This window comes from Piliocolobus tephrosceles, chromosome 3, assembly GCF_002776525.5.
Source record: "Piliocolobus tephrosceles isolate RC106 chromosome 3, ASM277652v3, whole genome shotgun sequence".
Lineage (NCBI taxonomy): Eukaryota > Metazoa > Chordata > Mammalia > Primates > Cercopithecidae > Piliocolobus > Piliocolobus tephrosceles.
The window spans coordinates 120,849,963-120,876,120 of record NC_045436.1 but is presented as its reverse complement, the minus strand read 5'-3'; the positions used below and the strand labels follow the sequence as shown (position 1 = coordinate 120,876,120).

The window sequence follows — 26,158 nt, the reverse complement described above, 5'->3', positions numbered from 1 at the left end:
GGACAGGCGAAGGGATGAGAGGGAGAGGAAGAAACATAAAGAAAAGCAGGTAGAAAAGTAAGGACAGTTCCCAGAGACCCTAAGTTTAGTTCTGTAGGAAGAGGCTAAGTAATGAAGCAGATGATGCTGGTGAGGTAGTATAGAGCCAGATAATTATAGAAGTTTGAACATATGTTAAGGGCATGCGGAAGATAGTGAAAAAGAGTTAAACAAAAAAGGGATATTATCAGATTTCCTTTTTAAAAAAAATCTCAAGGTTTAGTAACTAGGTTGATTGTAGAGGGGCAGGACTATACAAAGGGGGATCACTCTAAAGGGAACTTTTGTAAGAATGTTCTTGCAAGAATTCAGGCAACAAGTGACAGAAAACTAGACTAGAGTGTTCACAGAGGCAAGACGCAATGGCTTACATGTATAATTCCAGCACTTTGGGAGGGGGAGGCAGGAGGCAGGCTTGAGCCCAGGAGTTTGAGACCATCATGGGCAAAAACATGAGCCCTTGTTTCTAGAAAAAAAATGTTTTAAAGTCAGCTGGGTATGGTGGTACATGCCTGTGGTCTCAGCTACATGGGAGGCTATGGCAGGAGAATCACTTCAGCCCACGAGATCAAGGCTGCAGTGAGTCATAATCATGCCACTGTATCCCAGCCTGGGCAACAGATGGAGACCCTGTCTTAAAAAAAAAAAAAAAAAAAAAAAAAGAATGTTGATAGATATGACTATGCCTACTCATACAATAATAGGCCAACCTCACATTGTGTTCTGTGTGTGGAAAAAAATAGTTAATATAGATAAAACACTTGAAATATCTCTGGTACATAGTGATCCAGAGTAATATTGACTCTTGTCATTATTGCTGTTTTGTTTATATTACTCATACTATTAACTAATTTGTGCCAGACACTGTAGATATTATTCCTCATTTTATAGAAACTGGTCTTCTAATACATTAACATTGTATTCTCAACCAAAATCCTAGAGAACAGATATCCTGTGGATTGGTATAAAGACAATGTATGGATCAGAGGAACAAGTGGAAATGCTGAAATTTTATTGGAAAGGTTGAGGCTTTTCACTTGTATTTTAGCTTAAAAGAAACACCGTTCCTCAACAATATAAGTATACGACTTCAACTATATTTGCAGACAAAACTAACATTTACTTTCTTTCTTTCTTTAACTTGGGTTTTAATTATATACATATTTTTTCCTGAAGAAGAAAGCCATTTTAACACATTCAATACTGACTTATCCTCCATTTTTCTGTAGAAATAGTGATTTATTGTATGGAGTTTCCAGTGTTTACCTTTAACTGATTAAAATGGGTAGAGCATGGAGTTTTCTACTTAGTTCCAGGTGAATTCTTCACATTTCCTGGCTTTTAAAAGTTCTCCTTCCACAAATCTTCTGTTACTATATATCCCTGTAAACCTCAGTCATATAATCTCTCCCCACTGACCTTGGCAAACACTATGGCTTGCTGTGGATAACAGATGGAGGCAGCTAATCCCGTGAAATCAGGTGGACACACTAGCTTCTTTATTTTTGAACCTCTAGCCAAAAAGAGTCCATTAAGGCCAGCAAAACCAATAACACCAAGTCTTGGAAAAAATCCAGGAGGTACATTTTGGTGATATTCATAGCTGTCTAACCCCCACTGAACCAAACTTTGCATCTTAGGCTTAGTTTGGGAGTGTTTCCTGACACAAATTTGTACATGTCTCACAATAGCGTTGGAACTGTAAGATTCCTTCTTCAAGCTGGCTCCTTGACTCTTCTACACACTTCGATTGACCCTCAGGAACTGAGTACAGTGAAAGCTCATCAACCTTCACGGGATTTTGGGGAGATGAGTCCTTTTTTGGTGCTGCATAGACTTTGAAGGTGAGCAAGTGTAGGCTGGTTGGCCTCATGGACCTCTGAATTACTTTGAACATGTCGTTGGCCGCGGTGGCTCTGGCAGGATTTACTTTCTTTTATTCCAGTTTTGTTCCACTTTTTTAAAACTTTCTTTTATTCTAGTATTTCTTTTTTAAACCTATTCTTACTTAAGATCCCAAAGTTTCACATCTTAGAGAATACAGTGGTGGTTTACCCTATCAAAGAGTTTTCTGCCTTATGCCCAGACTATAGTACACCTCAGTAAAGCTGGCTTAGGGAACATGGGTCTTGCTATATCATAACTGCTTGATAGAGAAGCATAGAAAAATGTACAGTGCATGTATAATAAAGACCAAATAATTTCTACCACTTGTATCAGTTCTGTCAGCATATAGGATGATATTCCTTATGAAGAAACACATGAGTCAACATATTCTAACTTAATATCATACTTTTAAGATATAAGCAGAAAGGCAGCATTCTTTTATGTACTATATGATCTAAGATATTGTTTTTGTCTATGTTCTTATTGGCAGCAATATAAAAGTGAGATCTTATTCAAGTGTTAAGACTCAATGTTCATTTTGACTGAAAGTTGTTTAGGCTGTATATGGTAACTTTCACAAGGTAAAAAGGTTGAGGTAGGATTGGTAGAATTTCTAACCAATTAACTCCTATTCTTGAAAGATTTCTTCATGCTTATAAAGGGAAAGTGATTATGCTGAAGAGGAGGAGGAGAAAGAAGGCACAGAGAAAGGTAATAGCAGTATAATGGCAATCATTAGCAATATTAGCTCTTGTTACCAAGTTGGAGAAAGCAAGATTTGAAGCGATGTCAGGAAGCTTGTCCTTTTATTCTTTGTTTTTGATGTTATAGATTGTTATACAGTATCTCATATTGTTGATTATTGGTGTGACAAGAGCTGCTAAAATCTACTTAATAAAAGTCCGTAATACAATTTTATTAACTATAGTCCTCAACTTATACATTAGATCTCTAAACTTGCTCATTCTACATGTTTGCTAATTTGTATACTTTGACTTACATCTTCCCATTTCCTCTCACCGCCCACCACCCCTGTTGGTGGCGACCACTGCTTTGTTCTCTGTGTATCTGAGATCTTTTTAAAAATATATATCCCACATGTAAGGGAAATCATGCAATATTTTTGTTTCTATCTCTGGCTTATTTATCTTAGCATGAAGTCCTCTCTGTCCATCCATGTGGTGGCAAATGTTAACATTTCCATCTTTCTAAGGCTGAATAATATTACACACACACACACACACACATACAAATACACACATATATATAAATATATATATATATATATACACACACATTTTAAAATCTACTCATCAGTCAATGGACACAAGTTGTTTCCATATCTTGGCTATTGTGAAAACTGTTGCAATGAACATGGGAGTGCAGCTATCTTTACAAAGTGGTGATTTTCATTTTTTGTTTTATACCCATAAGAGAGATTGCTGGGTCATATGGTAGTTCTATTTTTAATTTCTTTAGGAACCTCCGTACTGTTTTTCATAATGATTGCACCATTCTGCTCTCTTACCAATAGCAAACTAGGGTTCACTCTTTTCTCCACACTCTCACCAGCATTTTTTGTTTCTTGTCTTTTTGATAACAGCTATTCTTATGGATATGAGATGATATCTCATAGTGGTTTCATTTGTATTTCCCTGATGATTAGTGATGTTGAGCAATTTTTAATATGCCTATTGGTTACTTTTGTTTCCTTTAGAGAAATTTCTGGTTGGGTCCTTTCTCCATTTTTTAATAGGGTTATTCATGTTTTTTTTTGGTATTGAGTTATAAGAGTTCTTTACAAATTTGGAGTATTAATCCCTTATCAGATATGTAATTTGCAAATATTTTTCCCAGTCTGTAGGCTGCGTTTTTATTTTGTTGATTGTTTCCTTTGCTGTGAAGAAGCATTTTAATTTGATGTAATCCCATTTATATATTTTGCTTTTGTAATCTGAACTATTAGTATGATATCCAAAAAATCACTGCCAAGGCCAATGTTGAAGAGATTTTCCCTTATGTTTTCCTCTAGGAGTTTTATGGCTTCAGGTCTTACATTTGGGTGTTTTATTCATTTTGAGTTGATTTTTGTTGTGTATCTCACATGTATAGTGTGAGATAAGAGTTCATTTTCATTCTTTTGCAGGTGGGAACACAGTTTTCCCAGCACTGTTTATTGGAGACTATATTTTCCCCTTTGTGTCCACTTGGTGCCCTGCCCAAAATTTAGTTGACCATATATGTCGCATTTATTTCTGTGCTCTCTATTGTCTTCCATTAGTCCATGTTTCTGTTTTTTACCAGTATAATTCTGTTTATTACACCTTTGTAACATAAGTTTAAATCAGGAAGTATGATGTCCCCAACTTTATCTTTCTCAGTATTTCTTCAGCTGTTCAGTTTGTGTGTGTGCGTCTGTCTATATGTATATGTGAGGTTCCATAAAAATTTTGGAATTTTTGTTTCTATTTCTGTAAAAAATGCCATTAAACTTTTGGTACAGATAGTGTTGAATCCATGTGTTGCCCTGTGTAGTATGGACATTTAAAAAATATTAATCCCATCAATAAATAAGATATATCATTCCATTTATTTGTGTCTTCAGTTTCTTTCATCTGTATTTTGTAGTTTTCCTTGTACAAATCTTTTACCTTCTTGGTTAAATGTATTCTTTTGTTTTTGTGTGTGCTATTATAAATGGGGTTGTTTTCTTGATTCCTTTCTTAGCTAGGTGATTATTTGTCTATAGAAATGTTACTTTTGTTTCTATATTGATTTGGTATCCTGCAAGTTTTCTGATTTACTCCAACAGTGTTTTTTAAGCATCTTTAAGCATTTTCAACATATAGGATCATATCATCTGCAAATAGGGATAGTTTTACCTCTGATTTAGATGTCTTTTATTTGTTTCACTTATTTAATTGCTCTTGCTAATATTTCAAGTACAATGTTTAATAGAAGTGATTAGAGTGAGAATCCTCACCTTATACCAGATCTTACTGGAAAAACTTTCAGTCATTCTCCACTGATACATTATCGGTGTGTGTTTTTTATAAATGACTTTTATTATTTTGAGAAACTTTACTTCTATATCTGAACGTCTTTATTGAGAAAGATGCAGAACTTTGTTAACTTCTTTTCCTGCATCATTTGAAAGGAACATGTGGTTTTTAACTTTTCATTCTGATAATTCATGTGTCACATTGGTTTGTATATGATAAACCAGTCTTGCATGCCAGGGTTAAACCTCACTTGCTCATGATGTACGTTCTTTTTGATGTGTGGTTTAGTTGTTTGCTAATATTTTATTAAAAAATTTTGTATAAATATTCATTAGAAATATTGTCCTATAGCTATCTTTTCTTACAGTGTCTTTGTCTGCCTTGGATATGAAGGGGATTCTGATGCCATAAAATGTTTGGAAGTATCTTCTCTATTTCTATTTTTTGACAGAGTTTAAGAAGTATTGATAAAAATTCTTTTTTGAACATTTGGTATAATTTGGCCATGAAACCTTCTGGTCCTGGGCTATTCTTGGTTGGAAGGGTTTTAATGACTTCTTCAACTGATTTGTTAAGGATTGGTTCAAGTTTTCTACTTCTTCCTAACTCAATCTTGGTAGGTTATATTTTTCTAGGAATTTATCATTTTTTTCTAGATTATCCAATTTGTTGCATTTATTTATTTATTTATTTAATTTATTTTGAGACAGAGTCTCCCTCTGTCCCCAGGCTGGAGTGGCACGATCTCAGCTCACTGCAAGCTCCACCTCCCGGGTTCACACCATTATCCCGCCTCAGCCTCCCAAGGAGCTGGGACTACAGGTGCCCGCCACCACGTCGGGCCTGTTGCATATATTTATAATAGGCCCTCATAATACTTTACTTCTGAGGCATCTGGTGTAATGTCTCCATTTTCATGTTTTATTTATTTGAGTCTTCCCTCTTTTTGTCATAGTCTAGCTAGTGTTTTGCTGATCTTATTTTTTCAAAGATTACTTTTTGGCTTTTATTTTTTCTGTGTTTCTGTTCTCTATTTTACTGATTTGTATTATTTTCTTCCTTTTGCTAACTTTAGCTTTAGTTCTTTTTCTAGCTTTTTGAGGTATAATGCGGTATGTGCACTAGAAACGTATACTCTGCTGCTCTTGGATTGTAAGTTCTATATGTCTATTAGGTTCATTTGGTGTAGACTGCACTTCAAATCCAGTATTTGCTTAATTTTCCGTTTAGTTGAGCTATTCAGTGTTTAATCCGGGGTACTAAGATCACCAAATATTATAGTAGTGCTATTTTTTTCTTCACGTACATTAAATTATTATTTTGAGATGGAGTCTCACTGCTGCCCAGGCTGGAGTGCAATGGTGTGATCTCAGCTCACTGCAACTTCCACCTCCTGGGTTTAAGAGATTCTCCTGTCTTAGCCTCCTAAGTAGTTACAGGTGCCCACCACCACGCCCAGCTAATTTTTGTGTTTTTAGTAGAGATGGGGTTTTGCCATGTTGGTCAGGCTGGTCTCGAACTCCTCACCTCAGGTGATCTGCCCGCCTCAGCCTCCCAAAGTGTTGAGATTACAGGAATGAGCCTTTGCGCCTGGCCAATAATCTATTTAGGTGCTCTGTTGTTGGGTGCATATATAATTCTTATGCCATCTTGATGAATTGGCCACTTTATCATTAATGACCATCTTTGTTTTTGTAACAGTTTTTACCTTGAAGTTTATCTATTGTGTATTATGCCACACCTGCTCTCTTTTGGTTACTATTTGTATGAAATGTATTTTTCCATTCTTATACTTTCAACTTTTGTGTGTTCTGGAAGCTGAAGTGCATCTCTTTTAGGCAGCCCATAGTTATATTGTTTTTTAAGCCATTCACTCTGTTTATTGAATAATTTAATTCATTTACAATCAAGGTTACTAATGATAGGTAAGGACTTATTTTGCCATTTTAAAATTGTTTTCTTATTTTGTAGATTCTTTGTTCATTTCTTCCTCTCTTGTTTACCTTTGTGATATGGTAATTTTCTGTAGTGCTAATAAGCTTTGTCCTTTATCGTTGTCTGTGTATCTGCTGTAATTTTTTGCTTTGTGGTTACCATGGGCTTACATAAAATATGTTATAGTTGTAATACACTATTTTAAGTTAGCAACAACACAGTTCATATAGTATTATTCCAGATTTCTACCCTCTTCCCAATGTATATTTTTGTTGCTGTAACTTTTTTTTTTTTTAAGACGACTCTGTCGCCCAGGCTGGAGGGCAATGGCACAATTTTGGCTCACTGCAACATCTGCCTCCTGGATTCAAGCGATTTTCCTGCCTCAGCCTCACAAGTAGGTGGGATTACAGGCATGCAACACCATGCCTCGCTAATTTTTGTATTTTTAGTAGAGGAGTGGTGTCACCATGTTGGCCAGGCTGGTCTTGAATGCCTGACCTCGGGTGATCCACTCACCTCAGCCTCCCAAAGTGTTGGGATTACAGGTGTGAGCCACTGCACCCAGCCTGACATTTTTTTATGTTGTATATTCCTTAGCTTTTCAGAGCTATTATTTTTTTACTATCTTTCAAATCTCTGGTATGAAGGTTACAAGTGAAAATATTTAATAGTCAATAGTCTATGTTTAAGACAGTCAATAGTATTTAAGATATTAGTATTTAATATATTGATTAGTATTTAAGAAAATAGTCAATAATCTATATTTAAAACACGGAAGAAACTGAAAAGGAAAGAAAAAGTGTAAGATTTAGAAACAAGAGAATCCCCACCCCAAAAAATTAGAGATTAAATGATCCATATGATAGATAACAGAATACTATGCATGAATTGCTTATACTCTAAGGATTCCTATTCCTACTATAAGGAACTTGGGGACTAAACTTGAGCCAGTTCTTTTCTATGTGCTTCAATGTTAGTATGTTTCAAACTGCATTTGGAATGTTTCCTATCCAAATAACAAAATCTTAAAACATCAGGATAAAATTATCCTTGTGTGTCACAGTCACCTTTACATTGGGTCAGGGAACTGTAGCTTGGTCATTTAAGTGCTGGCAACAGTTCCTTCTTCAATTCCATACCCCTCACATGCCTGAGGACTCAATGTTTAACATTATAACAAGACAGGATGTATGTGACCCTCAGAAAGACCACATCATTCTACAGCAGAATACTGTAGAGATATCTACGGGCAAGAGGCCAATACTCTGAAAAGTCAGACATTCAGGTGTTGTAACTTGTATGAGATCCTGATTTAATCGACATCTGCTACATTTTCTCTGTCCATGTTTTGGAAACTGTCCTTCCTGATGTAATCCTCACAGAGGTGACCATATCATCTGCCTCTCTTGCTTCCCATGCTGGGAGTCAAAGGACCCCATTTCCCTGGAAATACAGACTGGTTTAGGGGTTGCTCCAGAACCAACATGACTGTTCAGTCCTTCACGGGAATTGACATGGACACTGGGAGGAAAATGGTCTCTCTCCTGCCACTGAAACTACATAGATAATGGAAGCTTGGAGATAATGGCCATTTTCTAAAATATTAGACCATGCTTGATAAAAAGCCATTATGGGGGAAATCAAATCCAAAAATTACATGCTTGAATTGTTACTCCTTTGAACTATTACTCCAGCCAATAAAATCCTTGACTGGATTTCTAAACTCTGAATGACTGAATTTTCTGTTTTTCACCTGAATACATCATACTAATGTAGATTTTTAGAATCACAGCACTGTATAGTACATGAAAGAAACCATGTCTCCCATGGTGACAAAAGCTGTCATAAATCATAAATGTTATGATTAAATAAAAAATCCTGATTTTTATACTCTCCTGTATCTTGCATTTTTTATACAATGTTCCTGTAAGTTTATTTAAAAAAAAAAAAATCAGGAAAGGATAAAACAGTGATGATTACATGAGCCAACATAACTGTTAGAGTAACACCAGATACTTGGTAAAAACTTGATGGCTTTTTAAAATAGATTGACTCAATACTAAGCTCTTTAACACTCAACATACAAAGCATAACTTAACATCTAATTGGATGGCACTTTAGAAAAATCCTCTGCTGCAAATTTCAAGCCTGAAGGAAACATTAATGTTTAAAAATCTCAGGCCAGGTACAATGTGGCTCACGCCTGTAATCTCAACACTTTGGGAGGTTGAGGTGGGTGGGTCACTTGAGGTTGAGTTCGAGTGGAGCCTGGCCAACATGGTGGAACCCTGTCTCTACTAAAATTAAAAAAAATAGCCGGGTGTGGTCGTGAGCGCCTGTAGTCTCAGCCATTTGGGAGTCTGAGGCAGGAGAACTGCTTGAACCTGGGAGGCGGAGGTTGCAGTGAGCCGAGATCGTGCCACTGCCCTCTAGCCTGGGCGACAGAGACTCCATCTCAACGATGCATATTAATTTATATGCTATTTTTTCAAAAGTGATGAGGCAGCTTTAGAAACACCAAATAAAAACACGGATAAAATCTTGGCCCATCAATTACTACCTTTCTGATCTTGCGCAAGTTCACTAGCCTCTCTTGAGCCCATTTAAATGAGTCTGTACATAAAAGCACAAAGTGTCTATTGCATACAAAGTGCTCAGTATTTATTACTATTATTTCAGGAAAATACCTTTAATATTACCTACCAGTTTTGTGTAACTGGTTACAGAAATTCTTAAAAAAGTGTAGATATCATCTTGACTAGCTTACTGATGAATACAAACAAAATGCCAATGAAGTGACTTACCATATATCACCAACAGGTTTAATTAAAGACAATGACAAAACTAGAACACAGGTTTCCTTACAAGTATTTTTTCCTCTCTACCACAATGCAGATTTAAAACAAATCCTTAGGCTTTACTTTTGTCACTGTAAATAAAACTAGTGTGAATGCAGGGAAGATACTACATGCTGGTATGAATATGAATGTGGTAAAACTATAGTTTTAAATATCCTTTAAAAGTAAAGTGCCTGTGTTCTTTTCAGGTCAATATAAATATAAAACAGTGCAAATTTGGCACTATAAAAAAATTAGTCAAACATTCAAATATTCCTAATGTTTATAAAGGCCAAATTCCAAACGCCAAAACTCCAGGTATAACTCAAATTAAGATTCAAAAAATTATTTCATAGATTGTTTTCTTGAGTGGCTCTATTTCTGTTATAGCTGGTTACCACTGGGAGAGCTGGACAGTTAAAATACAGAATATAAGAAGGTTAAAAGTCTATTTATGAAGTAGAAAGCACATACAAAGTAGTTCACTTACAGGAGACTAAAACAACAAATAGAAAACCTAAATAAATGATTCTGTGATCTGAGTGGACTCAAAAATGTTATCAGGTGTATAAATACTTAACCAAACTATTAACATAACTCTGTGTATCTTATGTTATAAATAGAAGGAAGTTTTTAATACAATAGGCCTAGGTCGATCATTTCTGCTAAAATGTGCCTCAAAAAAGGCAAATGGGGTTCCTAAAATTCCTAAACAAAAAGCATTTTTATGTCTATTACTGCATAATAAAACAAACTAGTAACTGGATAAGAAAAAAATGCAAAAGATAACCGTCAATCTTTACCAATTTATTTTATACAAAACAGTAGCAATGTAGAATATGGGAATCGTCTTCCGCTGCCACGCACGCCAAGTTGTGAACATTCCAAGCCAATGGATACAATTTGGAGGGGAAGGCTAAACAATAGCATCAACCACGCTACTGAACATAGGAATTTTCCATTTAAAAAGATTAAAAATTAGATAGCAATGTCTTCTTAATATTGCTCTCATCATTGAAGACTGAGGAAAAATAAAAAGTGACTTTATAAGTTTTTTAAAAAAGAGGCAATGGGGAAAAAAACAAGAGGCTGCTACAACACTGCCATACAGTCAAACCATCATACTTCAACATTTGCATACTTGATAGCAGCATTATTTTTACTGAACCGTGTGCAACTACATGTAGAAACACATCAAAGCAAAATATCATGGCAGTTATCAATCAAGATCCAAAAAGAAAAAAACAAACAGAAAAATAACTCTAGGATGAACACACTATAAGAACATTTATGGAGAAAGAATCAATATCTACATTCTTGGACTGTTCCATTCTGCCCCAATAAAAGTGTCAATTCAACTGTCAACTGTGGATTTTTGGCGGATTTGAGTTTTTCCAGTTCTTATGATACTGCATGCTTGGAACAAAGGGGGTCATAATAAATCCTTCTACACAGTGAACTTTATAGGTAGACAGCTGAAAATAAATTTACTACTTGTAAACACACACAAAAAAAAAATACAAGATTTTTTGTATCTTTAAACAATCAGTGCTTCCAAAAGCCCATTATCTTCTATATCGACCTCTCTCCCCTCGGTCTCTGTCTCGATCACATAATCGCTCTCTTTCTCTTTCTCTATCACGTCCTCTATCTCGCTCTCTGTCTCGTCTGTTATCTCTAGGGCGGTCTCGCTCTCGTTCCCGATCTCTTTCACGGGGTCTACTTCTCCGGCCACTGACAACAGCTTGTGTGCGACGAAGGAAATCATCCACCCTCATATCATAATCATGCTAGAAAAGGGAAGAAATGTGTTAGGTACATCAAAAATGCAAATAGTATAAGTGGATCCCTGATTTGAAAAAAAAAAATGTATATAAACAATTTTAAAATACAAAAAAAGAAAAAAGTCTCTATATTATAATTGGCGGAGAGAACAATCTAAAGAAATACAATAATAAATTAATTCACAGAAGGTTAATATGCTGACATGGTTTAGAAAAAGGATGATGTCTCATTAGACATCTACAACAGATTACACAAATCTCTTTATGCAGTTTTCTACTTAACTTTAATGACTTTTTCATCTGATCCTTTCAATAAGATTTAGGCCAAAGAAATTAACTAGTGATGACCTTCAACTATTATCCATATATACTGCCAATTATGCTAAATGTCATGAATGTTTTTCTGGCACACGCTAGCTCGACATTTTTCCTCCAATTCTACCAACTTCAATTTTACAAACTGAGAGTATTATGTTCCAGATTTTCTTTCAAACTAAATTGTTACAACTAAGTGATGTGCAAGAAAAGTTGTGGCTGCTCCTAAACTTGGCCTCTGCTCTACTTTAAACTTTCTACTCTTAGTTCTCAGCTCGTCTTACTGATTTTGGTCTTTTCTCAAAACTTAGCTGAAATAGGATTCGAAAACACAATCCTACATTACCTTTTATATTGTGATTATATAAGCAGAGAATATGTATACTAACCAAAACATCACTACATAAAGATCCACAAAATAGAACTTGTTAAAAAGGATAAATATAGTTCAGGAAAACAAACAAACAAACAAAAATCTTAGACTTCCTATTTAAAAAGCCATGTGATCAGTTAAGGGAATTTTTAAGACACCATAACCCATCTAGTCAACTAAGATTTCATTACAGACAGACTGTGTATTTCTTTCTTGTATGCCTAACTGAAAATAAACTACTAAAGTTTGTGATTTAGTTAACTAGTACCCTCAAATTATTTTACACAATGTTAAAGGTCATGATATGACTTGATTTAGAGAAAATTACTATCTTTATGAGGATAAGGAAATTACTGGTAACACATAAAAATGTCTCAAAGGCCAGAAAGCTACTCTGATTCTCACCAATAGGCCCACTAGTCATCTTAAGCTGGAAAATAAAAATATCTTTATTTGGCCCCATACACACTCATCACCATAAGTAGGGAGTGGAAAAAAAAATTCTAACTTGCATATCCTACTTAGTTTAACAATAAAACTACCTTTCTAAGGCTATCAATCTTATATGCATATGAATTATGCTTCCATCATCTGCCAGAAGACAATTCCACTTTTTAAAAAAGCATTTAATAAACTCAGCCCCACTAGTTAAAAACCCAGACAACTCAAACTAGAGTCTTTTTTTATTGGTCCTGTTTTGAAGCCATCAAAAAAAAGCTTTCACATCAATCTTATCAAATAATTAACAGAATCAATGAATAAAGGACATACCTGCTACATATCGAAACATCCGGTTATTCTTTGTTAACATTACAATAACCAGAGGTAAAACAATTCATTAGTTACTAGCTTTAACATATGGTAAAAATAAAAACAAATGACTAAATGAGATTACAGCTTACCAGCTAACTTAATATACACCATCTATCCTATAAAAATTGAATCAGAATACACAGAAAGTTGAGAAATACCTATTAATATTAATTACACAGCGTAATTAAGGTCTCAATATGGAAAGAACATAGCCTAGGTACTACCTAAAAGGAGTTCTATTTGTAGGCGTTTGCCTTAAGCAGTTTGTGATTTGATCAGTAAAAGAAATATGTTCTACCTATATAATCCAAAGGGGCATAATCAGGCATTTTTAATAAAAACAAACTAGGAATTACTCCAAAATAGTCTGCAGTTTAAGAATATGCAATGGTCTGTCATTCACCATACTGTGGTCTCCCCATATTTAAATTACCTACAGAATTCTAAGTAGTTCCCTCACACCTTTGCCTCCTTGTGCACTTACTACTCGTTTATCTCTGTATCTTGCTTCATGTGGTACTGGATGATGTCCTGAGTAAGGGGGATGAGCTTGAGGAGGTGGAGCATGGTGCTGATAGTAAGGATGGTGTGGAGGTTGTTCCATTCCTGGGTAAGGGGGCTAAAAAAGGAAAACCATTCCCATTAAGAATCTACCAAATACCCTTGTAAACAACCCATTCTTAGAAACCTTCATCCAAAATGCCAATCCCAAACAAGTGAATCTGTACTAGACATTTACTTTGATGGCATTAAGGTGTTTTTTGTTTGTTGACAATGACACAGCTTCTAAGATATAACATGTTTATACTTTTCTACTCCTATCATATAAATACTAAGGGAAATAGCAAACCCTTACATGGTGCTTACTGTGAGCCAGGCATTGTTCTAAGCACTTTACTAGTCTCATTTAATTCTCACAACCTTATGAGATAGATACTATTGTTCCCAGTTTACAAAAGGGAAAACTGAGGCAACAAGGAGTTAAGTAACCTGCTTATAGTCACACTACTGTTAAAGTGGTGAAGCAGACATACGGCATCAGGCATCCTAGTTCTACAACTGGTAAACTGGTTAACCACTTTGTATGTATCTACTCTTAAAAACTTCAACAGGCCCGGTGTGGTGGCTCACGCCCATATCCCAATGCTTTGGGAGGCTGAGGGAAAACAATCCCTTAAGCCAGGAGCTGGAGACTAACCCGGGTAACAGAGTGAGATCCTGTCTCTATAAAAAATTAGCCAGGCACAGTGGCATGTGCTGTAGTCCCACCTACTCAGGAAACTGAGGCAGCAGGACCGCTTGTGCCCATGAGTTCAAGACTGCACAGAGCTATGATCATACCACTGCATTCCAGCCTGGGAGACCAAATGAGATCCTGTCTCTTTTTAAAAAAAAACAAAAACAAAAACAAACAACAACAAAAAAAACACAGGGCAGGAGCAAATTACCTTTTAAATGCCATTAAAAAATGAATAGAAAGTAAATTAAAGATTACTTTCATAGTTACTATCAAGATCATATATTAAATTTTTAAAATTTCCCAGAATATAAAGGGAAAAAGACTCATAATCATCTGCATACAATAGTATAAAACTGTATACCTTAAAGAGACACAAAAGTTAGATGAAGAGGCCATATAACATATAGCATTTAAAATAAAGAGATAAATTAAAATGTAAGAAAACAGTAGAAGCTAAACTTCCAGGTTTTTATTCCTTGAAAATTAATGCATCAGCTATTTTCAATATCTTAAAATATACTCTAAGAAGACAAGTTTTCTTAAAGGAAATAGTTAAAAAGCAGGAATACTCAGGGTTTAATTAATCTTATTTTACACAGAAAATTTAGTGAGTATTAGATCAGGCACTATGCTAAACTTAACATGTACTTTGTAAATTTATCTTTTTGACAATGAGAATGACACTACTACATTAAATGTTAAGCTATACTAGGACAATCATGATGTCAATTTCATTCACCATGACATAATCAGAACAAGCACAGTGCCTTCCACAGAGTAAGTACTAAATATTACATTTGATACGCCAACTATGGAATTTTACAGATGAGGTAAACTAAGAGTTGTATTAAGAAATTTACCCAAGGTCACAGAGATGGGAAGAAAAAGAAATATATCTGAACCCAAGTAGACTCTGCACTACTAATCACTACCATAATACGCTATTACAATTCTGAAGCCTGTACCATTAACACAAACGAGCTTTTGGTCTTTAGTTTGAAAGACAGTACACAATTATTTATCACCAAAAATCTGTATTTTAAGTCTTTTTGAGATGGAGTTTCCCCTTGTTGCCCAGGCTGGAGTGCAGTGGCGCTGTCTCGGCTCACTATAACCTCTGCCTCCTGGATTGCAAGCAATTCTCCTGCCTCAGCTTCCCTGAGTAGCTGGGACTAGGGGCATGCGCCACCACACCCAGCTAATACTTTTTGTATTTTTAGTAGAGACGAGGTTTCACCGTGTTGGCCAGGCTGGTCTCGAACTCTTGACCTCAGGTCATCTGCCCGCCTCAGCCTCCCAAAGTGCTAGGATTGCAGGTGTGAGCCATGGCGCCCAGCCAGTTTAAGTCTCTTTAATGAGCAACTGTAACAATCATATTCTGAGTAAGCACCTGAAATATTAGAACGGCAAATGAAGTTATGTAACTCATAAAAATAGAATAATACAAACCATTCCTTGCCAAGGTGGTGGTGGTCCCATGTTATGAAATTCCCTCACATAATCATTGTAGGACTAAAATGAAAGATGATAATGTCAATATAATTAAAAATTATCACAGAACTGCAAAATAAATCAGAGCCTGATTTTATCTACATTAAATAGATAAAATGAAATGCTTACCCCATTTAAAAACACATCTCGGCGAACTCCTGAAAATCGTCTGTTGGGAATAAGATTTGTGAAACTAAATTCAGGTAATTCATAAACTAGTTCCAAGAATGTAATTCAAAGCTAGGCAAGAGTGAACCCGACTTACCTGTCTACTTCCTGGTATCGTGGATCCTTTAAATACCCTGTTCAAACATCAAGCATTTTAGTAAATCAAATTTATATTTTTCTATTATGGCATTATAATTAAACCTTCCTTACCACTCGTTTCAATTCTTTCCATGAAATATGTACTTTAAGTGATGCTACTATTGTATTATCCCATTTTCAAATTTTCTTCTCAGATTACATGATAATCTAGGAAATAACTAATTATATCATAGAATTGTAAACTGCTAGAGAAGCTTTCATATACGTATCTTCTATGTTCACAGTCCAAATCTTGCTAATCAGAAAATTTCTTCATTCTGTATCACAGAGAAGGTAAGGGCAGAGGAACTATCTTGAGCACAGTATGACAGGACTTCCTTAAATGTTTACTTTCCACCTTGGGTATATGCAGGCCTTACCAAGTAAACCAGATAAGCTTTTTAAAATGTTAACTTAAGGGGGAGGGAAAAAAATTGCAAAAGTTGCAAAAATGAAGATGTATACACTGAAAATGAAAAATCGATGGTGATTAGAAAAATATTCCTTCCCCTGCTTCTTTTAGTAAGGACTCAACAAATTAAAATGTAGAAACATATGAGTGGTCATGTTACTGGGGAAAAACTATTTTCACTTTCTACAACAGGACATCCTATTTTGGAAGAATAAGGCTAATCAAGCCACCTGTTACATAATAGTGCTATAACGATCACCAACATCAATCTCCTAACTGCCTAAGTTTCACAAGTGTATCACTGACTCTGTTCTAAATACATGATATCCCTTCTTGAATATAGTTTGCTCTCTCAAACTCCAGTAAGGGATAGATTAATTGAAAAGCTACATTTAGAGATTACATACCAAATATTTCCCATTCCTCTCCAAAGACATAAAGATTTTTATTAAAAAGCCTGATATAAGGTAATTGCTTTTCATAACTACATTTAATCTTAAACACATGTGCAGATAAGTTTCTATTTTTGCAAAATTGGCAATTTCAGGTAATAGGATATGATGAGTTACACTGGAATAGACTGGACAAAAAGGGAAGAATTACACTAATGAGAACTACTAAAATTTCCCAAGATTTAAATAGTCAGGTCCTGAATTTTTTTCACTTTTAAAACTGCAGGATTGTGAGGGTTGTTTTTATTTTTTTTATTTTTTTTCCAATAATTTGAAATCAAATATCTGCAGGATTATAAAATATTAACCTGGTCTCTGGTGAAACTCAGGGGGATAGTCAATCCTTGGTTTCTTTCTGCTGTTATGAATATCATAATCTTCTGGTCGACGCCTACACAAATTAGACACATTAGAAATTAAACCAAAAACTGCTGGGAGAACAAATAGTAAAGTAAGAGTTTCTGACAGAGATAAGTACAAAACATAACCCATTACTTACTTTAACATCTTAATTTTTAGTTTTAAAATTCCTGCATTTTGATTCTCAAATTAATTCCTATAAACCAAACCTTAAATGTACTGCTGGAAGTAGATATTCTCTGCCATCTCATGCTATGATGAGAAAATTGCAGACTAATCCAATCAAAACATGTAAATCACATTTTAGTAGTCTAAACAAAAGTTGAAACAGAGCCATTCTCAAACTAAATACCAGTTTAACAATTAAAACATTTTCCCAAATAAAGTCTCCATTCAGTTGAAAAATAAAAATTAGAAAAACCTATCATCATTGTACAATATGTAACTCTAAAATCTATATATTTAAAACTTATGTCATTTTAGGTTAAGTCTAAACAAAATTAAGAATTTATTTTTCCTCTGCTTTGAACAAAATTATGATTTTTACATGATCATACAGAAAATTTGATACTTATTAAAAGCAACTTTACAGGTAAGTTTTTAAAATCTTAATAGTTTAAAAAACTAATTTCTTAATATTCCTTAATAACATTTAGTTTTTCTTTCTACATTTAATGACATTTAAGAACTAAGGGAATTTTTTTTTCCAGAGACAATGCCTTGAAATAAAACTGGCTTTTATAAATTGGCAAGTAATGGGTCAGAATTTTAACAGAGTTCATAAAACTAGTTCAAAATATATTCTTTAGATGGTGAAATTTTACTGACTACAGAGGGCTGTTGTCTACTGTCTTTCATAAATTGGGTTTACTTAACACATCATTGAATACACTTCAATTTACTTAGCAGCTAATAAAAGTTAAACAAAAAAAAAAAGTCCAAAATATTTAGAAAATAAATCTTTTTACCCTTAATGTCAAATAAAAACTTGATAACAACCTGGCATTCACTAGTTTTCAGCTATTTGTCTGAATACCAACTACTTTCATTAACTTTTTCAACACAGTTCAAACTGCAAAGTTAAGTGCAATAATCCCAAGCCCCCCCCAACAGAATAAAAACAGTTGCATCTACAATAAATAATACTAAGAAAATTAAAAGCTGGTTTAAAAAATAAACATACCGCTTTCCTGTAGTTTGGGGAGTGCATTTACGACCGGTATAAAACATGATAGTAACAGTTCATATAGTAGTCCAACTACTGACTTTAAGCTGTAAGCCACATACATAAATGGAGGCCCTGGCAGGCTTGAGAGAAGGTGTAGTGGTGTAATAAGTATAGTTTGCAGTCCATTGCAAAACTGAGGTAAAAACTTCACTTGTATATACTGTATTGCACTGGAAACCTCTTAGTTTAAAACTTCAAAAGACATCTTGGTGCTCAGTCCTTTTAGGCCAAAAATAAGGGGCTCTGCCAGGTTTCCTCCTACCTACTCGACAGTGTCCTTTTTAAGCTCAAAGAAATGGGGACTCTTGTTGGATTATCTGTACCTACCACAGGATGTTTCCACCAAAAGGAAATTTAACCAAAGGTTTCATCCCATCAACCATACATCCAATAGTCTTTAGCAGAATATTTTAGATTTAGCTGTATGCAAATCTACACAGGGGAAGGTGTTGGGTAGAAGGGCTTAAATCAGTCCTTTGCAAAGACTTCTCCAATTCTGTAACAAGTTAAACCCCCTTTTTCTGGAAAATGCTGTTTAGTTCATAAAGTAGTGATCAATAACCATGGCGATCCTCTAAAAAACACTTTAAGTCCACAGGTACTGCCAGCATCTGGAAAAGTTGTAAACAGACACAGCAACAGCCCTTCTTTTTGGTTTGTTGCCGGGTCTCCCAGGGCCACTTGATCCCCTTTGGAAAGAACCTATTGTTTTCAGAAGCTCAGCAAGATGTGTGAATTCACTGGGTACATGTTAGAGAATATTTGGCAATAGGGTTAACACATCACGGTGATAAAATCTGAAATAGTCCCAATAATGCTCCTCTTGAGTATCAAAATAACTTAAAATATTTTATCCTCTAAATGAGGCGTCATCTTCTGAAAAAATATTAGTCATCCTTTATAAAAGTCCCATATCTGATAAGGCTTATCCAGAGACATACCTGAAAGAAAAGGCTTTTTAAAAAATATTAACAATTTTTGCAAATAAAGACTTCCTCCTCTTCCTCCTTTCTAGCCTGTTCTTAGCAACAAATGCCTACCTCATTTCAATTGTATACATTGTATTATCAGAGTATTATCTAATCTAAACTGGTTATACTTTTTTCAGAATAAGGAAAGATCCCCATTTTCCTCTTGAAAAATGACTGAGACCAAGGTGACCATGTGAAATCCTCAATGAAGCCACAAACTAGTCCATGCAGCTTGATTTGAGGATTTTCTCTTTCTTCTTTACCGCAGGACAAACTTTTGACGAATCATATTCCTCCATCATGTTATTCTGATACATGTGCCTATTATCAGTCCAAAGAACGTTTCTAACCTTCCCACATCCCGGACTGGTTCTCGACGGGATGGACGTCCTCGTGATCTGGGCTGAGAATGCATTCTTCTCTTGTGACGCATTTTATGAATGACCTGATACAAGTCAATACTTTCATCGGGGGGAAACAGAAGACAAAGCTGGGTTCCACATTCAAGTTCAATTTCCTAGAATAGGAAAGCAGTAATTTATAAAACAAAAACAGACCCTTTCAACAGACGTGCACTTTCCTGATGTACCAGAACAAAAACTGACTTGGAGGTTTTGTTCCCAAGTTGATGATCATATGTGATTCCAATAAGACTTCCAGATTTATGAAACATTTCAAAAGTGTTTTGTGTATTTATATAAAGGGTAAAAAATGAAAGTGTAGAATCGCCAAAATTAAATGCACAAATGTAGTTGCTTAAAATTCTGTGACAATCACCCTCTAAAAAGAAGGGACTATTTCTTTGTGCAAAATACAAAAATACCAGGACAAAGTCATTTAATACAATGGAGAAAAAACACGTTAGTGTGTGTACCAACAACTTTGATAATTATGATCTACTAAGTACACTGAAATACATTAGATTTACCACAAAGGCAGACCAATCTATGGGCTCTTTAAATCATTTTCAGTTATTTGTAATTGAAAAAGTGAAAACATTTTTACTTATGAGCAATAAAATGTCATATTGCTTTTGTGTGGCCAGGCACAGTGGCTCATGCCTGTAATTCCAGCACTTTGGAAGTCCCAGGCAAGCGGATGGCTTGAGGCCAGGAGTTTGAGACCAGCCTCGCAAAATTGACCAAAAATACAAAAATTTGCCACTCTCATAACCCGCTCTCCAAAAAAATTAAAATTAAAATTAAAAAATAAAATAAAACAAAACTTCTGGTTCAGAATTACACGTGACAATTACAAGGGTCAAAGGTTTTGGTTTTCGGTTACTCCACATTTTCAATTCCATTTGTAGACTTGAAAACCTGAGTACATATATTTAATCTTTTCAGAAAGCTGCTTTCTACTCAGAAAACTTTAGCACACGTACTAAATGGCAATTCTAAAATGTATTACAGAAACTGAAGAATCTGTTAAACAGTGATAATATAGTTAAAAAATTTTTTTAATCTGGCAAATTCTCTTTAGAAATATTTCCTTCAGGCCGGGTGCGGTGGCTCAAGCCTGTAATCCCAGCACTTTGGGAGGCTGAGACGGGCGGATCACGAGGTCAGGAGATCGAGACCATCCTGGCTAACGCGGTGAAACCCCGTCTCTACTAAAAAATACAAAACAAAAAACTAGCTGGGCAAGGTGGCGGGGGCCTGTAGTTCCAGCTACTCGGGAGGCTGAGGCATGAGAATGGCATAAACCCGGGAGGCAGAGCTTGTAGTGAGCTGAGATCCGGCCACTGCACCCCAGCCTGGGTGACAGAGCGAGACTCCGTTTCAAAAAAAAAAGAAATATTTCCTTCAATTATATCAAAAGAAAGTACCATACAAAGCTGCCTATATTTCAACATTAATGGATGTCTTATTAGTCTTAATCAGTTATTATAAACTTCAGATAAGACTATTTTTTCAAATTCTCACATGATCTCAGATGGTTGAAACAAATACATCAATAAAGATCTCTAAAAGGGTTGATTAAATGTGCTTCTTAAAGAATCAATTAAAACCACAAACCTGTCCATCACGTCCGATCTTTACTGGTTTATGTTCATTCCAAGGATTGGTGAGATGAGCCGACTTAGTGAAGGGTAATTCACGCCTAAACACAAAGTAATATCAATTACATTCTTCTGCAGAATCCTTTAAGGACCTTATACTACTTCTAGCAGTGAATTCCTGTATTAATTGTAACTTAAATATGACTAAAATTTTAAAAATCACTTACAGTGGTTGAGTTTATTCCCTACAGAAAGCCTCTTCAGAGACTTTTTCCATATTCTCCGGTTTTCTAAAAAGAACTTAAGAGCAAGGGCTTGAGAACCAAGATAACTCGGGGCTTAAACCCCAGCTTGCTCTCTTCTCTGAGCCTGAATCTATTCCTTTGATAAAAAAGAATTATCACCATCTACTTTATAGTTGTTTTACACAGTTTGCAAATGAAATGACAATAAAATATTCAGCATATCCCTTTCCTCTACGACCTCAAAAACCTTAAAACTGACCAAAAAGAAGCTGGACCTTAACCCAGCTGTTAAAACCAAATGAAAATAGAAGTGTCCCCTATTCTCAGTTGGAGGCTGCTTTCCCTGTTCAAGTGTACTCCCTCATTCAATATGGCAATATTCTTCACCACCCATAGAATGGCTTGAGTTGTGCAATAAATTATTTATAAATGTATATATTTATATTAATTATGCCCTTTACTGAAACTCAAAGGCAGTATCTACATAATTTAAATATTAAAAACCTGGTTTTAAGATCTCTGAGCCATAGGACAAAATGGTCTCACCAAACTTAAAAAGATACCCTGTATTTTTATAGTGCTTTGTCAACCTAACACAATGTCACATGAATACAAAGATGACATAAAATCAACAGTTGTTAGCTGCCAAGATATAATTGTAAATTAACAGTATTTAAGGTTTTATCTGCCTGTGCATAAAACAAATAATGCCAAAATAAATAAATACTTTAAAGAACTAGTCATTGTACCTACAACACAAATGAAACTGTTCAGCCAAAGGACATACAAAGACGAGAAAGATAAAAGAGTTTTCATCCCTAGCCTTTCTTCCATAGCCATCAAAGAACAAAAAACAAGCACACACAATTTTCAAAGAGAATGGGTACTATGTGCACAATACAGAAAATTTGTTTTGTTTTTAATAAGAGTGGTCATGTCTATTTTCAAAGAAAGAAAAATAATCACAAAATGCTTCATGAAAGAAGTGGTACATGAGTTAAGCTTGAAAGAAAAATAACCCAGGTAAAGCCTTATGTAGAGAACTAAGGCAGGAATATATCTGAAACAAAGAGAACGGCTAGAACAGAGGCATAATGGAAAAAGGAAAACATAAGTAACTTTACCCAGTGAACATGCCACATAACCTTACATTAATTTTCTTGAAAGTGAATATTAACTGCTCAGATCTTTCTTTAAATTTAATTTTTCAGAGATTGGATCTCACTATTTTGCCTTGGCTGGTTGCGAACAAATGGGCTCAGGCAATCCTCCCACCTCAGCCTCCCAAAATGCTAGGATTACAGGTGTGAGCCACCACACCTGGCCTGAATGCTCAGATCTTATACAACTTTTTTTAATCCTCAGGAAAAACTTTGACATTTTCCAGGGAAACAGAAGTATTTTAGAGTTAAATTAACAAGGTGGTATGTTCTGTGATGGTAGTGATATATATATATATATACATAGAAGAGTGGTCAGTGAGTAATGAAAATACCCACTAAGTATCACTTAAAAGCTTGGTTTCTTTTTCTAATATACACCTTACTTCACCCATCAAGAGTGAGTCAAAAATACTGAATGTTTTTTTTTTTCCCCTTTTCAGGATGTCAGAAGCAGAAAGATCAGAACAAGTCCACATCAAAGCTTGAATATCCAGAGGCAGATACCTAGTTTTCTTTGTATTCTGTTCAATAATTTAAATTTTTCTTCTAATTGCCAGTTTAAAACAGTTATAGGAAAGGAATAAATGAAAACCTATAGCCAACAAAATATAAGAAGGTTATAAATTAATGAGATTATCACTGTTATTTAAATATCAGCAAGTAAATACCCATGATCCATCCAAGTAGAAGTAAAAGCACAGGCCAAGCTAGATGTATCATTTGGGGTTGAGATTCTTTGGTGGCACTGGTTCCAACTATATTCAAGAGACATCTGTGCACTGTTTCAACACAGTTAATCTCAGCCAGAACATCACAGAAAACTGTGAAGTCTGAGGCAAAACAGGGCTCAGAATTAAGAAAATTGAAGGGTCTGTGATCCATGTATCCTTCTTACTTTATCCTTTCTTCTCAGATCGCAATCATAGAACAACCAAACAGTTACCTTCTGAGCAGCTATGTTATGAAGCATACAGATACAATTTATCTTTACTGTGAGTTCTTTGAGAACATGTAAGAGATTCTCTGACCTAAGTGGTTCTGCAAATACGGCAAATTTAACAAAACAATGTAAAATTGTGCACAGTTTTTTGTTTTGTTTTGAGACAGTCTCACTCTGGAGTGCAGCAGCATGATCTCGGCTTGCTGCAACCTCCACCTCCTGAGTTCAAGCGATTCTCATGCCTTAAGCCTCCCATGTAGCTGGGACTACAGGCATGCACCACCACATCTGGCTAATTTTTGCATTTTTAGTAGAGATGGGGTTTCACCTTGTTGGCCATGCTGGTCTCGAACTCCTGGCCTCAAGTGACCCACCGACCTCAGCCTCCCAAAGTGCTAGGATTACAGGCATGAACCACTGTGCCCAGTCATGCAGAGGCTCTTATAGGCTGGACAGTAGTTTGCTGATTAATGCTAAAAAGAAAAACGGAGGCCGGGGGCGGTGGCTCATGCTTGTAATCCCATCACTTTGGGAGGCTGAGGTGGGAGGATCACCTGAGGTCAGGAGTTCGAGACCAGCCTGACGAATATGGAAAAACCCCGTCTCTACTAAAAATACAAAATTAGCTGGGTGTGGTGACACATGCCTGTAATCCCAGCTACTAGGGAGGCTGAGGCAGGAGAATCGCATGAATCTGGGAGGCCGAGGTCGCGGTGAGCCAAGATCGCACCATTGCACTCCAGCCTGGGCAACAAGAGTGAAACTCCATCTCAAAAAAAAGAAAGAAAGAAAAATGGAGAGACTAAATGAAAAGAGAAATGAGTTATTTGGAATGGACATGAAAGGAATATAATATCTAGTCAGTAAACGTAACTTTGGATGAATAATATTTCATAGATTATGCCTTATTTTGAGCTAATTCCAGGTGGCAACCTTAGTAAGTCACTTTTTATGCCTCCCTCTTTATCAGCTAAAACAACACTTATCTGGTTGCAATCTTCCATGTGCCTACCAATTACTTGAACCACCAGGAATTTAACAGGTTTGAGGTGGGTCTCAAGATTCTGCATTTTAACAATCAGATGCTACTGATAGAAGTGATCCAGTGATCACACGTAAAGAGGCTTAAGTCTAGTTATTATTATATCCAAAGCGTATTTAAATAAACCTAGTAACTATTATATCTGAAAAAGAAAAATACATTAAGAGCAGTTACTGTTATTGATAGCAAAATCCTTAGCATTTGTATTTATTAAATTTAAATCATTTTAATTTTGAGACTCAAATGTAATTCTCAGTATATATAGAGAATTTAAACTCAGAGTTCAAATGACTTATCTAAGGAAAATATCAATGTTAGAAATATCACATGCCCTCCAGAAGTGTAAAGTATTGCAAAATTACTCTTGAATAGAACTTAGGAGTATTAAAAAAATTAAAACTATAGTTTTATTATGTAAAAATACTATTTCTAGGTAAACCCATAAACTTACTTTAAAATAATAAAAGCCCTTTACTGCCCATAATTTTACATCTCATGTTAGTAGGACAGACAATTTGAGTCTGTCTACCTCTTCAGTTGCTTGATACATTTCAAACAAGTCAGTAGAATAGTCAGTAAGTCAATGAAGAATATGAAGAATGAATAATCCATGAAAAATTAAATTCATCTTAAAATTAAGAACAAATTTCCTTATCAGTAATGTAAAAATGAAGGTTAACAGAACAAATAACACTCAAAACAAAACCTGCTGCAACCCACGTAAAAATGGGCAATTATTTTCTCTCCTGTTCTCAAGAAAGCAACACCTGCAAATGTTACATTACAATGTTTCCTCTAGCCTTTACAGAGCAGTCACATACACACACAAAATAAAAATAAATAAAAATGTTCATCTCTCTGCTGAAAAATAATCACTCCCTTTCCCTATAAATTGTCACCAGATTTTCAAGTTTAATTTTGATTTCAAAAAAACTATTAAATTTGTATTTTAAAATCCCTGGGGGCAATAGAGAGGAGGTGGGAGATAGTACTAACAGTCTCACCACCTAACACTGCATTCCAATACCGTAATTATGGATTTTTTCATGTTATACCTTTCCATGCTGATATGTGCAAGATTACTTCTACATATATTTAACAGACAAATTATAATCTGTTTAACTAATTTTCTATTTCAAAGAATTTAGATGATTTCCAACTCTTCCCCACAGAAAGTAATAATGGGATGGGTATTTTTTCTGCACATAGCTTTTTGCTATGCTATTATCAACCTAATACAATTACGTGTCACTTAATGACAGGGATACACTCATCAGGTGATTTCATTGTGTGAACATCACAGAATGTACTTACATAA

General features: G+C 35.2%; 1 protein-coding gene and 1 pseudogene across 3 annotated transcripts in view; both read right to left on the bottom strand.

The window, feature by feature from the left end:
- Positions 1 to 1,341: 1,341 nt before the first annotated feature.
- Positions 1,342 to 1,936, bottom strand: LOC111555791 (annotated as a pseudogene).
- Positions 1,937 to 10,489: 8,553 nt separating this feature from the next.
- Positions 10,490 to 26,158, bottom strand: part of YTHDC1 (YTH domain containing 1) — a 38,456-nt gene continuing 22,787 nt past the window's right edge. For 2 of the 3 annotated variants that reach the window (XM_023232135.2, XM_023232136.2), the window contains 8 exons: positions 21,467 to 21,551; positions 19,799 to 19,965; positions 17,198 to 17,280; positions 15,985 to 16,021; positions 15,849 to 15,888; positions 15,678 to 15,740; positions 13,473 to 13,607; positions 10,490 to 11,493 (listed from right to left, as the gene is read on the bottom strand). In XM_023232135.2, coding sequence (XP_023087903.1) covers positions 11,269 to 11,493; positions 13,473 to 13,607; positions 15,678 to 15,740; positions 15,849 to 15,888; positions 15,985 to 16,021; positions 17,198 to 17,280; positions 19,799 to 19,965; positions 21,467 to 21,551 — 835 coding nt within the window. In that variant the 3' untranslated portion in view covers positions 10,490 to 11,268. Of the gene's footprint in view, positions 11,494 to 13,472; positions 13,608 to 15,677; positions 15,741 to 15,848; positions 15,913 to 15,984; positions 16,022 to 17,197; positions 17,281 to 19,798; positions 19,966 to 21,466; positions 21,552 to 26,158 lie in introns of all 3 variants that reach the window. The other variant, XM_023232134.2, reaches the window with a different exon arrangement.